Source organism: Piliocolobus tephrosceles, chromosome 3 (genome assembly GCF_002776525.5).
Source record: "Piliocolobus tephrosceles isolate RC106 chromosome 3, ASM277652v3, whole genome shotgun sequence".
Taxonomy (NCBI): Eukaryota; Metazoa; Chordata; class Mammalia; order Primates; family Cercopithecidae; genus Piliocolobus; species Piliocolobus tephrosceles.
Window position 1 is genome coordinate 46,095,058 of NC_045436.1, and position 17,027 is coordinate 46,112,084.

At 34.4% G+C, this 17,027-nt stretch overlaps 1 protein-coding gene across 1 annotated transcript in view; it reads right to left on the reverse strand.

The window, feature by feature from the left end:
- Nucleotides 1–291: 291 nt before the first annotated feature.
- The window catches only part of SMARCA5 (SWI/SNF related, matrix associated, actin dependent regulator of chromatin, subfamily a, member 5), a 40,649-nt gene continuing 23,913 nt past the window's right edge, over nucleotides 292–17,027 (reverse strand). The window contains exons 12-24 of the mRNA XM_023225961.1: nucleotides 16,184–16,305; nucleotides 15,959–16,111; nucleotides 14,433–14,565; nucleotides 11,303–11,451; nucleotides 10,987–11,106; nucleotides 10,114–10,224; nucleotides 9,096–9,209; nucleotides 8,637–8,759; nucleotides 7,767–7,899; nucleotides 7,170–7,288; nucleotides 6,467–6,679; nucleotides 4,562–4,669; nucleotides 292–1,541 (exon numbers count right to left, since the gene is read on the reverse strand). Coding sequence (XP_023081729.1) covers nucleotides 1,476–1,541; nucleotides 4,562–4,669; nucleotides 6,467–6,679; nucleotides 7,170–7,288; nucleotides 7,767–7,899; nucleotides 8,637–8,759; nucleotides 9,096–9,209; nucleotides 10,114–10,224; nucleotides 10,987–11,106; nucleotides 11,303–11,451; nucleotides 14,433–14,565; nucleotides 15,959–16,111; nucleotides 16,184–16,305 — 1,664 coding nt within the window. The 3' untranslated portion in view covers nucleotides 292–1,475. The remainder of the gene's footprint in view (nucleotides 1,542–4,561; nucleotides 4,670–6,466; nucleotides 6,680–7,169; nucleotides 7,289–7,766; nucleotides 7,900–8,636; nucleotides 8,760–9,095; nucleotides 9,210–10,113; nucleotides 10,225–10,986; nucleotides 11,107–11,302; nucleotides 11,452–14,432; nucleotides 14,566–15,958; nucleotides 16,112–16,183; nucleotides 16,306–17,027) is intronic.

Genomic DNA, 17,027 nt, shown 5'->3' on the forward strand with positions numbered 1-17,027 from the left:
AAGAATCTAACACAGTATTTAAAAAGTTAATTTTGAGGGAACACTAAATTCAATTACAATTTAACACATTTTGCTTGATATTAACAGCAGCAATTCCACATTTCAAGAAATTAAGCAGTATTAGTAATACTGCAGGTATCAAATTTTTTTTTAAATCTTCAATTACATGTGGGCAGATGAAAACAACTACTAATAGAAATTTAAGGGAAAGATATCCAATTAAGGGAAATGTGTCCTAAAGGAAAAAGTGAATAAAAATTGAGAAAAAAATTAAAGAAATGGAAAGACCACTTTACAGATTATAAAAGTTATATTTATTCACGATGCTACATTTATTGCATTCCCTTAGAAAAATGGAGAACTGTTTATGTACCCAATCTGCACATATAAAATTTTATACAAATTATGTGTAGCACATAAAGGCCTCTGGTACAGCTAAAATCCTGACACTATAATTTGGGTATTCCTGCTTTAGGGTCTCCAGTTTATCAAGTCTGTCCGTAGAAAACAGAAACTGGAATTACAGTCAGTCTTGCTAACACTTAGAAATTACTTTAAAATACAATAAAATTTTCATTTACCCTAAAACTCAAAATGGGAGGGGATACATTTTGTTACCAATTTCAATGTAACAGTATGACAAATTCACACCTCATTTTGGCTGGCTCTTTCAAAATTAAAAAAAAAATCACCTTAGTTCTGACATTATCTAAGTTGTGGCTGCTTCAGAAGGTCATATGACAAAATATTTACCAAATAATTAAAAATAATAATAATAATATTCCTTTTACAAAATGGTACAGTAATACCTTAAGGAATCGGAAAATACTAAATGTCTTTGGCTATACAACTAAAAGGCCATTCTTTCAAAAGAATAGGGCGTATTCATTTCAGAATCAACTAAAAAAACAAAGCGTAACAGAAATATGCATAGAATTTAAGTATACTTTGTCTTGCCTTCTTTTCCCATTCTACCCACATAAGCAAGGAGAATGCAATTTATATAATCTTTCCAGATGAGACTCAATAGCACTACAAAGAAAATACCCAAATTTCTGCAAAGGCAAAGTGAATTAAAATAATTATACAACTAAATGAAGACTGAAAGGGACAAATGTTATTTGCAATTTTCTTTTTAACTTGTTTTTAAATCTTACAAGTGTAGAAATTATAGCTAATAAACAAAAAGTCACAATCTTCACAAATGGAACTACAATAGAAAAATAAATCAAATGAAACACTTAGTAATAAATGAAGCCTATTTTATTACTTCAAGTGTTAATGATAAAAAAATTTCAGCACAGCTGTTGCATTTAAAAAAGTGAAACTACATACTATGTTTCTAGCTCAGTAAACAGATGAACCTGATGTCTTTAAATGACATAACAATTGAGCATTGTACAGTACATCTTATGAAGACCCGTAAATTAAAGAACTACTGGTTTAAAGTTAGTGATTAAGAAACAAAAACATATTCATAGTTTCAGCTTCTTTTTTCTTCCTCGACCGTCAGGTGCTCCATCCATTTTACGTTTCTGTGTCTACAAACAGACAAAAGGATTACTTTTCACAAGACTCATATAAATATGAAATATAAAAAAAAATAGACACATTATAACACTTTAGTAATAACTACTACTACAAAGTAATAGGTATATGAGATTTTTTCTCCCAGGCTATATAAATCTTTCAAAGCAAACTATAAAGCCTCCAAATAATCTTACCTACTTATTTTACTTACAGAATAAAAAAGTTTAATGTTAATAATGACATTATAAAAATAATGCACAATTAACAGTAGTAAATCAGCATCAAATAAATGCACGCTTCCCAAAAGAGTAATAAGAAACACCTGAGTTTTTAAAAGGCAGTTACATAAATATGAAATATTATCCAGAGATATTCATTTACTCATGACTTTATAAAGTAATCATTTTTTATTAAATTAACTATTATTAAGTAACATTTTTTCCCTTAAAGTATTTGCCTTCACATTGCTAAAACATCACTGAAACAATCAATCAAAACTTAGAGACTAACAGTAAAAGTCATAATACCACTGCTTTTCCAATGTTTCCTATTCTAAAATTATAACTTGTATTCCCAACGAGATGTGTACACACTTGGCATTTACGAGACATACGTTCCCAGATTTTCATGAAGCCCCATATTAAGGACTACCATATCATCAAGATGTGATTTTTCCCACACAACCCAGTCAAGCTAAATTTATACTTTTTAAGTATTTCAAAGAAGTCCTAGCTACAGCAATCAGACGAGAGAAAGAAATAAAGGACATCTAAATTGGAAACAAAGAAGTCAAATTGCCCTATTTGTAAACGACATAATCTTACATTTGGAAAAACCTGAACACTCCATCAAAAAACTATTAGAACTCAAACAACTTCAGTGACACTGCAGGATACAAAATCAACATATAACAAACAGTAGCATTTCTATGCCAACAGTGAAAAATGTGAAAAATAAAAAGTAGTAACTACACGTGAAATAAAATACCCAGGAATTAATCAAAGAAGCGAAAGATCTCTACGATAAACTACAAAACACTGATGTAAGAAATTGAAGACACAAAAAAATAGATATTCCATGTTCATGGATTAGAAAATTCAGTATTGTTAAAATGTCCATACCACCCAAAGCAATCCACAGATTCAATGCAATCCTTTAAAATACCAATGGCATTCTTCACTGAAATAGAAAAAAAAACCACTAAAATTTACATGGAACTACAAAACACTCAGAAATAGCCAAACCCACCCTAAGCAAAAGGAATAAAACTGGAAGAGTCACATTACCTGACTTAACTTATAGTACAGAGCTATAGTAACCAAAACAGCATGGTGCTGGTATAGAAACAGATACATAGATCAGTGCAACAGTGGAAAAGAACAGAGAATCCAGGGATAAGTCCATATATCTACAGGGAACTCATTTTTGACAAAGGTACCAAGAACATACACTGGAGAAAGGACAGTCTCTTCAATAAATGGTAATGGGAAAATTGGATACCCACAAACAGAAGAATGAAACTTGACCCCATCCCTAATCATATACGAAAATAAAAACAAAATGTATTAAAGAGTTAACTCCAAGGCCTCAAACTATGAAACTACAAGAAAACATTGGGAAAACTCTCCAGAATACTGGACTGGGCAAAGATTTCTTGAATAATACCCCACAGACAACCAAAGCAAAAATGGACAAATGGAATCACATTAAGTTAAAAAGCTTCTGCACAACAAAGGAAACAATCAACAAAGTGAAGAGACATCCCACAGAATGGGAGAAAATATCTGCAAACTACCCATCTGTCAAAGGATTAATAACCAGAATATTTAAGAGCTCAAACAACTCTACTGAAAAAAATCCTAACAGTCCAATTTAAAAATAGGCAAAAGATCTGAACATATGTTTATCAAAGGAAGACATACAAATAGCAAACAAGCATATTAAAAGCTATTCAGTATCACTGATCATCAGAGAAATGCAAACCAAAACTACAATAAGGTAACATCTCACCCCAGTTAAAATGGCTTTTATCCAAAAGTCAGGCAGTAACAAATGCTGACAAGAATGTGAAGAAAAGGGAACCCTCATACACTGTTGGCGGGAACGCAAATCACTATGAAAACAATTTGGAGGTTCCTCAAAAAACTACAAATATAGTTACCCTACAATACACTAATCCCACTCCTAGGTACACACCCCCCCAAAAAATCAGTGTATCTAAGAGGTATCTGCACTCCCATGTTTACTGCAGCACTATTCACAGTAGCCATGATTTGGAAACAACCTAAGTGTCCATCAACAGACAAACAGATAAAGAAAACATGGTATGTATACACAACAGAATACTACTCAACCATAAGCAGTGAGACCCTATAATTTGCAACAACATGGATGGAACTGGAGTTTATTATGTTAAGTGAAATAAGCAAGGCACAGAAAGACAAACTTGGCATATTCTCACTTATCTGTGGGGGCTAAAAATTATAATAATTTAAACTCATGGAGATAGAGAGTAGAAGGATGGATACCAGAGGCTGAGAAAGGTCGTGGGGGTGGGGGAAAGTGGGGCTGGCTAATGGATATAAATAAATACAAAGAGTGACTTAAGACCTACTATTTGATAGCACAACAGGGTGACTACAGCAAAAAATAATTTAATTATACATTTTAAAATAACTAAGAGTTAAATTGTAACAGAGGATAAATGCTGGAGGTGATAAATACCCCATTTACCCCGATGTCCTTATTACTTATTGCATACCTGTATCAAAATATCTCACATAACCTATAAATACATATACCTACTCATAACAACTAAAAATAAAAAATTTATACCACTACCTAAATTTGAAAGTGGACGAATCTCAAATTATGACTTTGGGTTCCCCTTTAAGGGAAAAAAAAAAAAAGTAAAGGCAATGGATGGAGTGCATAACAGGGACTAACACATCAATGACAGCCAAGCAGTGTTAAATACTTAGAAAGGAGAAATTTACATTATCCACATATTTACATATTCATGAATACTTACTGAAGGCTTTGGTCCTCGTTTCTTTTTCTCTGCCTTCTCCTTTTCTTCTAGTTCCATGTTTTCTCTTTCAATCAAAGTAATTAAGGTATTACATCTCCTCTGGAGCTCCTAAATTATAAACAAACACAGTACATGTACTTTCCATCTACAAGTTTCATGATTTCAATTTTAAAACAAAGTATGTTTTAATAGGATAATATAAAACCACTAATACATCCCTAATTTAAAAAAAAAACGATTTTCATATACAATTCATGCTATGAAGATTAAAAGCAAGATATTTGTAAATAATGTTTTTACACCATTCTTTAAAGCCAAACTACTGTGTATTCTTCAAAAATTCTTCCTGCACTTAGGAATTAAAGCAATAAAAATGAACAGCTCATAACATATGCAATACTGCTACTTAGTGTTTATGTCTGATAAGTACTGTGCTACTTATATCCAAAACTTAAATAGATTAATAGCGTACGTATGTGAGGGTCAAAAGCAAGAACTTTAACAGGTGTGTATAATCTTTCCCTTCAAAGTATCACTAGAATTATGGTGGTCAATGAATCACATGGCACGTTTCCCAATTTTGGAAAACCAGCCATGGAAGTCTACGATAGGTTCTATCTCATTTCTCTCTGGCAAACTGAACATACAGTCTCCAGAAAAGATTTAAAGTATAACGTAGAAGTAGCAGATAACCCTGAAAGAAAGAGAAGTCCATTTGCATGGCTGCTGGTTAGCAGCTCCCTTTCTTATAGGGCAAAATTATTTTTTTCTTATAGTAAGTGATACTACTACACACACAACTACAGTAAAATAATTTTAAAATACTACTCTATAGAATACACCACACAAGGCTTAGAAATAGTATATAGAGATAGAAAAATCATTTTTTGTGCATCTTAACATGGAACATGTTAAGAAGTAACAGAGTTTTAAGTTATAGTACTGTACTAGGTAAATTAACATGACACTGTCTTGTTACAATCACTATCAAATTATTCTTTATTAACTCTATAAATTGTTCCCACTTAAGAAGAAACAAGTTTTCAGCAACTGGATCTTTTCTCTAATTATATATTTACACATGTTTTATCTTCAAAGTAGCTTTACGTATTTAAGTTTAGTACATTTCCCAAACCTGGGTATCACAAAATAGTGATGTCTAGTGAAATAAAAATTTCAGTGGTCAAACATGAAAATACTGTTTACTATCCACTGTCTTACAAAGTGACATTTTACTTTAACTATAAACAAACACAAAGATGTTTAAACTTTACTTATCCCAGAATATCCCAAACTTAAGACTACAGAACTTATTAGCATTATCCTCATCTGGCAGAAAACAAGTTGAAGCTCAAAGTTCAATGGTGGTGAAATAAGGAAGAAAAGGAGCAATCCATCAAAGCTAAACTTTTCTGTATTCAAATTTTAGGTTACTAGAAATGGGGCTATTTGGTCAGAAATAGTTAGCCAGACATTGGGAATAAAAACAAAACCTAGCATTAAATTAGTACAAAAATAGTGTTTACTACAATAAGCCATCTTAAAATAATCCATATTCAGCATTCTAGTATGCAGATGCCTCAATGTAAGGACCATTTTTCTTTATAGAAATATGTTCATTTGAAAAACCAAAAAGTCATGACACTCAGAAGTTGAAACTGATACTTCCTCCCACTTAGAACTTGAAAAGCTAGTCTTATCATATAGTGATGTTTAAAGATGTAAGATATTAAAGGATGGGATCAATAAACTTTTAAGTTATCCCTGCTATTAGGTTTTATGATACTAACAATATTGTAACAAAAGTCTACTTCATACATTTTTTTAAGGTCACCTTAAAGAATACCAAAGATGACATTTACTCTGAACTTGGCTACAGTACACAAAAAAGCCCTGAGCACTCACCATTGCAGTTCTGGACTTAAGAAACCAGTCAAATCTGAACTGAGGAGAGTTGCGAATACACTGTCGCAATTCATCATAAACATTTTCTTTGTCAAATCCAAGTTTGTGAAGCATACAAATCAGAAAACGATCTTCTTCTTCAGTATAGTTTTTTCCTTTGTTAGTACCATATGATATTCTCAGCTGATGAAAAGGTGCTTTGTACCGTCCAATCTATGAAAGTCAGATTTTGTATTATATAAAATACAAACGCTATATAATCTGTATTTCAAATGCAGCTTTAGTATAATTGGCTGAAATGTTGTATTTCAAATCAGAATTTTCTATCCAGAGCACCTCAATTGCTTTATATAACCTTTGTCCTGAAAGACCTTTATAGTCTTTATTATCATTATAAAGAGAAATACAGACTAAGACTTTCTGATTCTACTTAGTAAAAAGCTAATCTTAGTGCCTCTGACTCAGATCTATCAGTCTAGCTATACAGGTAAATTCTGTTGACAACACCATATTTGAATGCTACTCAAAGAAATTTTAAATTGTGAACCCTTACTTCTTTTCCTTTTATAAAAAGTAACTCTCTAAGTGACTGTATCACTGACTACAACACATTATATAAAAATAACTCTACACATTATATAAAAATAACTCTCAGCTAGGAGTTATTTTATTAACTACCATAACTTATTAACAAGCAAATTACCTTTGTGTCAAGTGCTTTCTTGATGCTTATTCTTCTTTGAATTCTCGCCTCTCCCCTTTCAATCTGAGCCATAATCTTCTCTATGTCCTGGAGCTCATTGCACCTTTCCCAGAACACAGCTGTAAAAATTGGACAAAGTAAACAAATCATGTATATTTTTATTTCTTTAGTGTAAACAAAAATAGGATCAACTAGATTATTTATCTTCTAATTCTTAAATTTCTGCTATTCTAAGCAGGCTCACCACAGCATACCCTCATTATATTAACCTGATAATACAAATGACTTCAGGAAACACAACACATAATACTTGAAGTTATGGAGAGAAATTAAGATAAAAACACAAGGGCAATTATCCAGTGACTTATTCTGATTTTCTCTGCTGTGGCTAGAGTTAGCTAGGGTTAAAAAATTTTTAAAAAGGAAACCACTACGCTATTTTTGGGAAGGGGACATTTTCTAATTTGTAAAAAATAATGAAGAAGGTACTAACTACGTTGTGACAAAATTAGTTAATCACAACATAATTCAGAGTAAGAAAACAAGAACCTTCCAACAGCTCTTACTAAACTCCAACAGCCTGGTTAAAAGAATTACCTGAATATTCAATGACTTCTTCTGGAGTTTTGCCTTCTACTTCTCTTGCTATATTTTCAATATCATCACGACCCCACTTCTCATTAGCCTTGATAAACTGATTAAAATCTCTCTTATTCCAATTGGTAAATCCCTTCACAGAAACAGAAACAAAATATTTAATCACAGCACATTAAACTGGAAAACATGCTATTAAAACTTTAGCAATTCTTCTAAATATTACAATAACAAATTTTCAATTGCTGCTAGTTTATTTATTAAGTTCTTTTAGGGTGGTAATTTTTCGTGTACGTAAATGTACACTTTTGACAACACATTATACATTGCTCAAATACTCAAGCAATTAAATATGAGTGGGAGAGAGTAAGGAACACTGTACGAAAAGGTGACAGTCTCACTGAGCTTTGAAGGATTATTAGCAGTTGGCCAGAAAGAGTGAAAAACATAAAGGGCAAAAATATGAGCAAGTAGAAAAATGGAAGGAAAATAAAGCTTTAAAGGTAAGTCAAAGGCAAGATTCTGAAAGACCTTGATGAACACCAAAGGATGTTTAAAAAACACCAAGCCAAGATTTATAATTGAAAATGGTGACTGGGTAGCAATGTGGAAAATTCATAGGAAAGATGGGAACATTCAAAGTAAGGTGATAAAAAGGATACCCACTCTACCGAGGCCAGAGTAATAAAATCCGTAGTGTCAACTACCTCAACTAGTGACAATCAAATGAAGCATTTATCCACATGCCCATAATTGTCTCCAATTATTCCATCTTTAAAAGCACAAACTTACTTATTTGTATGCCCCAACATAACCTAAAACAGTCCTTTACAACAAACTGTTACTAAAGTTTGTACTGATTAAAGGCTATACCTGTGTTAGAAGCTTCTCTTTTTCCTCTAGCTCTTCATCATTAAGGGATTCGGCTTCATCAATTTTAAGCTGTTCTTCTTTTTGTGCCTGTGCTGCATTAGGCAGCTCAGGATTTCGAGGTACCTAAAAGATATTTTCCTATGCCATTAAATCAGTAAATTTTAAAGAGCATGTGACAAACCAACTAACTGACATTTCACAAGTTTTGATTCAACCAGGAAAGAAAATACACTGATACACTGCATTTATGACATTAAAAACAAACTAGATTGGTCATGAAGTCTTATTTTTTCTTTTTAAAGAACAACAGACCCAAGTTTACATATTTCACATATACAACTAGGCTAAAGCAATTATTTTTCCTACTAGGTCCAAATTAAATAAATATTTATAACTAATGTTTATACCTTCCATAATTTCTGGATAGGAATGAACAGAAAGGTGGATAATTTCAATTACCTTGTACCCAATAGTTTTTCTGTAAAACAGAATTTCTTTTTCCAGTAATTCAAATAAGCGTGGAGGAAAGAACTGGAAATCCTGAACATTGGGTTGTTTTGGAGGTCGAGGAGCCTAAGAAAAATAAAAATAAGCATTATCCATAAAAAAGAAATTTTTTTTTTTTTTTTTTTTTGAGGCGGAGTCTTGCTCTGTCGCCCGGACTGGAGTGCAGTGGCCGGATCTCAGCTCACTGCAAGCTCCACCTCCCAGGTCTAAGCCATTCTCTTGCCTCAGCCTCCGGAGTAGCTGAGACTACAGGCGCCCGCCACCTCGCCCGGCTAGTTTTTGTATTTTTAGTAGAGACGGGGTTTCACCGTGTTAGCCAGGATGGTCTCGATCTCCTGACCTCGTGATTCGCCCGTCTCGGCCTCCCAAAGTGCTGGGATTACAGGCTTGAGCCACCGTGCCCGGCCGAAATTTTGTTTTAAATGTATTCTTAGTCTTCAGAAACCATGACAGCCAATTCTGCAAGCAACTGAATGATATCTTAATTTTAAATGCACAGATTCAAAATTAATTTTTTAAAAATGTTAACTAAAAACAGAAGGGAGTACACTCCAAAGAAATACAAAATGTAGGCTAGAGGTGGTGGCTCACGCCTGTAATCCCAACACTTTGGGAGGCCAAGGCAGGCAGATCACGAGGTCAAGAGATCAAGACCATCCTGGCCAACACATGGTGAAACCCCATAGCTACTAAAATTACAAAAATTAGCCAGGGGTGGTGGTGGGCGCCTGTAGTCCCAGCTACTCGAGAGGCTGAGGCAGGAGAATTGCTTGAACCCGGGAGGTGGAGGTTGCAGTGAGTTGAGATTGCACCACTGCACTCCTGGTAACAGCAAAACTCTGTCTCAAAAAAAAAAAAAAAAAAGAAAGAAAGAAACAAAATGTAAGTATCAATCTTTTTGCAAGAATATAAGAAAAAAATTACATTTGCAAAAATTTTAGATATTTTTATGCTATGTCAGTCAACTCACCTTGGGTGCTTTAGGTTCACTAACACGAAGAGCTTCCCTGAAATATGCATCCACGGCATAGTTGGCTTTTCTTTCTCGTTTAGGTGGTTCGATCCATTCTGTGAATGCAATCTAGAACATGGGAAACAACTCAGATCACAGACTTTTATTCCACAGTAACAAATCATCATCAAGAAGGATGTTTGTAAATGGAAAGATATTCACAAAATCCTAGGCTATAAGCTCTATGAGGATGGGGAATATGATACTTTGCTCAATATTATGTATATAATTAACACATGAGACAGTGTCCAGTCAACAGTGTAAGCATTCAGTATTTCTTGCTTACAGGAACAACTGTTAAATGAGGGAGAAACACTACTGAATGTTTCGTATAAATCCAAACTAGGAGAAAAGTGTAGATACAAATTAGCCTAGAAAAAATTCTGAAGATACAGACCTAAATGTTAACAAGAAAAACATTGGATAGAATTATTTTTTTCTTGTACTCTATGGGTATTTTTCAATTTATCTCTATATTACGTAGTATTACTTATGAAGTAAGAAAATGTGCCCTTTATTACCAGCCACTTCTGCTGTTTAAAATAAAATGAATCAGGTTACCATCCCACATTACTATTCATCTCATATAAGAATATATTTCACTGTAAACATATACCACAAACTTCATTACAAAAACTTTAAAAATATTTCAGAGCTTCCCAACTGAAAAACCGGCATTAAATTTTACATGATGATGAAAATATTCAGATGTGAATAAGCAAAAATGACTGCTGTTTTAAGCAAAATTACAAGACATTACAGTTACACTTAAAATTCCAGGTTTCCAGTAAAATAAAGCTTTCATGTAACCCAAACCTATTTCTAAATTACCTTTTGTTTTTCTCTATAGTCTTCTCCTTCGAAGTTATAAACACTTGACTCTGTATCCATTGTAAAGTTTCTAAGTGAGCTTTCACCCATCTTGGAGAGCTTTTCATTCATCTCTGCAGTCTAGAGAACAAAACAATCAACTTCTTAGATTCACGACAAAGCAAGCATGAAACCTGCAGTCAAAATAAATTAACTTCAGGTACATAAAAGCTTTTTTGTTAGGGAAATAAAATTATTTATCATCAATGTAACAAATATTTCCTGTTTCTGGTCTAAAACATTCTATATTAAAAGCATTATTTAATCTACATCTCACCTTCTTTGCACCTCTTTCTAAAATACCATCAATATCTTCATCAGTGATCTCACTTTCCTTTGAAGCAAACACATGTGTTGCCCCATGTCTAATCATTTGAAGCATTTCATCTTTCCCAATTTTGTTCAGATTCTGATCCACCAGCCTCCCTGAAAAAAGATTGTGTTGCATTATGTTAACTGAACAGACTTTATTTTACTGGAAACTTGAAATTTTAAATGTAAGGTTTAATGCCTTATAATTCTGTCTCAAATGTCAATCATTTCTGTTTACTGTTTATTCACATCTGATAATTTTCATTTTTGCACTAAATTTAACGCCAAATTTTCAGTTGCTAAGCTACAAAACATTCCTAAAGCTGATGTATTATATAATGAACCCTACTGTATACTGTGTCAATGAAATATAATCTTTTGTGAAAGCTGCATATGACAAAGTTTTCTAAAACCTACAGGTTTCAACAGATGGAAGCATTATATACACAAGTTTCTGATGAGCAGAAAGTGTTATTACTAATACTCCCCAAATCAGCTTTTTCTCCTTAGAAAAGTAAAGTGAAAAAATCCTTCACACAGGCCAAACTTTACACAGAACTGAAATACGTAACATCAGTTTCTTTTTAAAGAAAACTTCCAGAAGAACTGAAACTCCTAAAAATTTATTTTATTCATTTATTTCTTTGAGACGCAGTCTTGCTCTGTTGCTTAGGCTGGAGTGCAATGACAGGACCACAGTCACTGCAGCCTTCAACTCCCTGCTCAAGCCATCCTCCTATCTCAGCTTCCCAAGTAGCTAGGACTAAACGCATGCACTACCACACCTGGTGAGAAAATGTATCTGGATCATCGAAGAAACTCACCATTAATAAATTACTAAAGATTTTCAGTTGGCAGGAATTTGGACAACCTTGTAATTTGTGTTTTCAAAAATACAGATAAAAAAAAAAAAACCCAGAAAGACTTGTTTTCACCCACCTCAAGAGTCACTCACATACATCTAATTAAAGCTTTGATTTTTATATGCCAACCAACTTGTAATTAAGTAGAACAAGATCCAAGTTTTCAACAACTTCTTTAAATACTTGTATCACAGTTTGGGGCCCATAACAGAATATACAACCAAACATCCGTGACTTTGAAAGTGAGGCAATATCCAGAAAGTACGTTTCTTTGGATTGGATGCTGCCATTGCTACCAAAATGGTCTCATGCTTATACAAACTACTTCCAAGTTGGGCAGAAAGGGAACCTTCAGATGTAAAGTGCTTGTGTACTCTCGTTTTCAATTATGTCCCTCAAATAAAAAACAGTAACACAGAGGTATGTACTTAAGCCTTGCTATTTGACTAACATGTCTACAAATGGCACAAGAAAGCTATTAGCCTGAAGGTTTGCTCCAAAAATTGCCACAGTAAATATGAAGTGAAAAACCTCAAGATTTCTAAATTTATGAATCAATTAAGATTTTTTAATCTTTATTTAAAAAAGTGTTTCAGACAGGCACGGTGGCTCACACCTGTAATCTAGCACTTTGGGAGGCCGAGATGGGTGGATCACCTGAGGTCAGGAGTTTGAGACCAGCCTGGCCAACAAAGTGAAACCCTGTCTCTACTAAAAATACAAAAAAATTAGCCAGGCACCACTGGTGGTGGGCATCTGTAAACCCAGCTCCTCAGGAGGCTGAGGCAGGAGAATTGCTTGAACCCGGGAAGTGGAGGTTGCAGTGAGCCAAGATTGTGCCATTGTACTCCAGCCTGAGCAACGAGCAAAACTCCATCTCAAAAAAAGTGTTTCATGGATGAAAATAACTGAGAACAAGAAGCACATGGCAGGTGTTTTTCAAAACACATAGATGTGTGCAGAAAAATTAAACATTGGCCATTATATCACCCATGAGATAACCTCATGGGTTGGCAGCCTCGAGAAGCCCCCAAAGACCTTTCTAATTAAATACTTAATAGTTAACAAAGTTCTTGATCCCCCTTGAGTCACTTCCCAGCTGTATGTACAACGAACAAGTAATTTAACCTCTCAAAAGCCTTTACCTCTGATGCTAACATCTCAAGCTGGCATGAAGACTAAAGGAGAAAATGAAATGTTCACACTGCCTGGCACAAAGTAAACACTTTACTAAGGGAAACAATTTGTAAAAATAAGCAATAATTTATTGTCTTTAGGTATGCAGACAAATGGCCAACACTATGAATAGCATTAGGGATACCAAAGACATGTAAAATACCCTCTTACATGCAAATAAGAGACTGACAAAATCAAGATACCTACATAATCAGTAAACAATGTAACAATATGCCTTTCAGCTTTATAGACAGTAAATACATGCCCACAATGCAGTTATAAAGGAAACTAATGCACATTTGAAGTTATTAAGTTTCCCACCCCTTTTCTTGAATTTTGTATTTCCTATCATCAACTTTACAGTAAGTTTCACGAAAACATAAATTATGTCATCCTTAAAAGCTGATCTGGAATGAGAACTTAAGTTTCCTTCCATCGATTCAAAATAAAATCCCACTCTCACCCCCTACTCCTACTTATACCTTGTTTACTTCATCTGCCCTCCCAACTAAATTGTAAACTCTTTGAAAGTAAGAATACTTGAATGTTCCATTTACCACTGAATTCTCAACACCAAGAACAGTGCCTAGCATCTGGTGGGTACTCAATAAGTTGCAGACAAGAAAAAAGAATAAAATCAGGCTCTTTGATTTTTATTTCTTCAGTATTCCCCACAGTAATCCAGAGTAATTAGTACATATAAATCATTAACTACCACACTGAATATCAGATATCTTATATATATTATCCCCTTTAATCCTTTAAAATCCTTAAGTGTATTTTTATCCCCACTTAACAGATGAGGAAATGTGTTCATGTAACCAGAGAGAACTGCTAACTGGCAGAGTCATTATTCAAAACTCAATTGTCCTGAGCCCAAATAAATCTTCTTAAGGACAAAACTAAAGTTTACTGTATTTGCAATACAAGTCATCTCTACTGGCTGCAAGCTTGACTCAATGGATGCTTAGTAACAAGAATCTTCTAAGATGATGTTCAAACAAAAACAGGTTGTGTCAATCCAACTTGGTAAAGTTTTAAAGTTCCATGGCTTACCTTGTTGAATGACTATTGAATCCAGTCTGAGTTTCATCTCAGCACGTTCTACTATTCTTTCTTCTACAGTGTTATCAGTTATAAAGCGGAACACCCTGACTGTCTTGGTCTGTCCAATTCTATGTGCTCGGTCCTAAATAAATTACCATGTTATTTTGAATTGAGTTTAAAAGTCACATAAATAACACTGAAATGGGTACACTGAGAAACAAAAATTAAAATATTCTGAAGTATAAAACTTTTAAAAATTTGTAATAACAATGAATCTGTAAGGAATCAGATGAATTCTGCTAGGTTACACAGATAAAACACACACAATGTCTCCAAACAATACACCAAATTGTAATTTTTAAGTCTGATGAGAAAAGATTTTAAGTCTTTTTCCCTAGGTTTAAATTCAAAATGTTTTTCTATCTAAATCAAACCCAAATTGTTACTGCTATCAGGCAAAAAAGTGACATGAAACAAGGAACTTAGCAAACAACATAAAAATTCTAATCTTTAAATATTACCCAATTAACTACATACAAGTAGTCAAACTAGTTTGAATAGGAATTTCTGTTCCACTTTTGCTAACTACATTCCTAAAAAACTCCCTTATTTCTAATAATTGGTCAATTTTCCCCAGTCAACCTTAGTAAGAGCACAAGATGAAAGTGATTAATGGGCTGGGCACAGTAGCTCACTCCTGTTATCCCAGCACTTTCGGAGGCCGAGGTGAGGGAATCACCTGAAGGTGAGGAGTTCAAGACCAGCCTGACCAACATGGTGAAACTCCATCTCTAAGAAAAATACAAAATTAGCCAGGCGTGGTGGTGCACACCTGTAATCCCAGTTACTTGGGAGGCTGAGGCAGGAGAATAGTGTGAACCCGGGAGGCGGACCTTGTGCTCCAGCCTGGGCAACAGAGTGAGACTCCGTCTCAAAAAAAAAAAAGAAAGACTAATTACAGTTGGGTTTATAGTCACCAGTATCATGGGTCAGGCCAATCTGCAGTATCAATTATCTCAATCTAAAAATAATCTTCCTGATCTGACTGGTACTTTCACACAGGTGTATCTTTTAAATATCTAAAGTGGCAGACAGGCTAGTTGCTCATCAAACCCAATTCTCTTTCGTCCTGTGATACAACTACAATATAATTTACCAATTCCCTTGCAGTCAGTTATGCTACATGATTTGAGTTCTGTCCAACTGTCTGATCAAGAGGGTGGAGAGACAAGGAGGCTCTTTCAAGGTCTGACCCATAAATTTCCTGGGAAATCTCCAACTCTATCCTTTCCCCCTCTGCCAACAGGATGCAGAGGACATAGCAGAGGACTCCAGGGTCCTAAGATATGGCAGATCTCTGAGATGGGAATACCCTTATATTTAGATGGAACATCAACTCAATATACTCTCACTGAACCACTGGATTGGAGAAAAATAAAATTGTATCGGGTTAAGTCACTGATATTTGTAGAATTAGCTCACCCTAACTAATTCATCTACTAAGCACAGAATACATTTATTTTGTTATCTCTTACCATAGCCTGAAGATCTACTTGGGGATTCCAATCAGAATCATACAAAATTACTACATCAGCAGTCGCAAGATTGATGCCAAGACCACCAGCACGCGTGCTTAACATGAAAACAAACTTTGTGCTATTTGGTTCATTGTATGCATTGATGGAGTCCTATGGATAAAATAAAATTATTGTCAAAAAATTTATGATTCTTTTTTATCTCCCTCCCCAAATTTTACTCACTTGTCTCTCATCATGGGGTGTCTGACCATCCAACCTGCAGTACTCATAATTTCTCCACATGCAATAATCTTCCAAAATGTCCAATACCCTTGTCATTTGACTGAAGATTAATACTCGTGAACCTGTTAGTGAATATATTAATATATTCAAAAGTAGAAAAATTTAAGGGTAACCAAAAGTAATACTAACCAATTATCTGTAATTCCAAAGTTACCTACTTGGTTACAAGGGGGCAAAAAAATCTACACATTATTATCCAAGTCAGTCATTTCCCACTTTTTTCTCACCATGGCACAAATAAAAAAGGGTAACATTTGTACAGAAAAGCGTATTTGCCTCTGGTCTGGAAGGCTTTCCCATCTCAAAGGGTAAGATAATCATTATCTTGTTACCCCACATATGTTTAAAAATAACCCTCCACTACTCCACAACTCCTCTTCAATGCGTATGACTCCCCAAACCCCCAACACACACCTAATACTCTAGGTTTCAATCTGGTTCTGAAGACCCATTCCAGATCAAAGGACTGTAATATGTGCCTCATATATCTACAATCACTATCCTTCACTGATCTGATGTGATTCAAACTATCTGACTGCCTTCCACTTCTTTAGGCAGCTACCTAATACTTTCAGTAGAATGCATCAAGACAAAGGATCATTTGAAAAGTAATGATTATGAAATGATCCCGTCTTAGAAGCGGAGGCTGACAATCTGCTGTTGTCACACGTTCCTGCACCTCAAATGCGTAAGAATTTTTTTTTTTTTTTGAGATGGAATCTCGCTCTGACACCCAGGCTGGAGTGCAGTGGCGCCATCTCAGTTCTGCCTCCCAGGTTCAAGT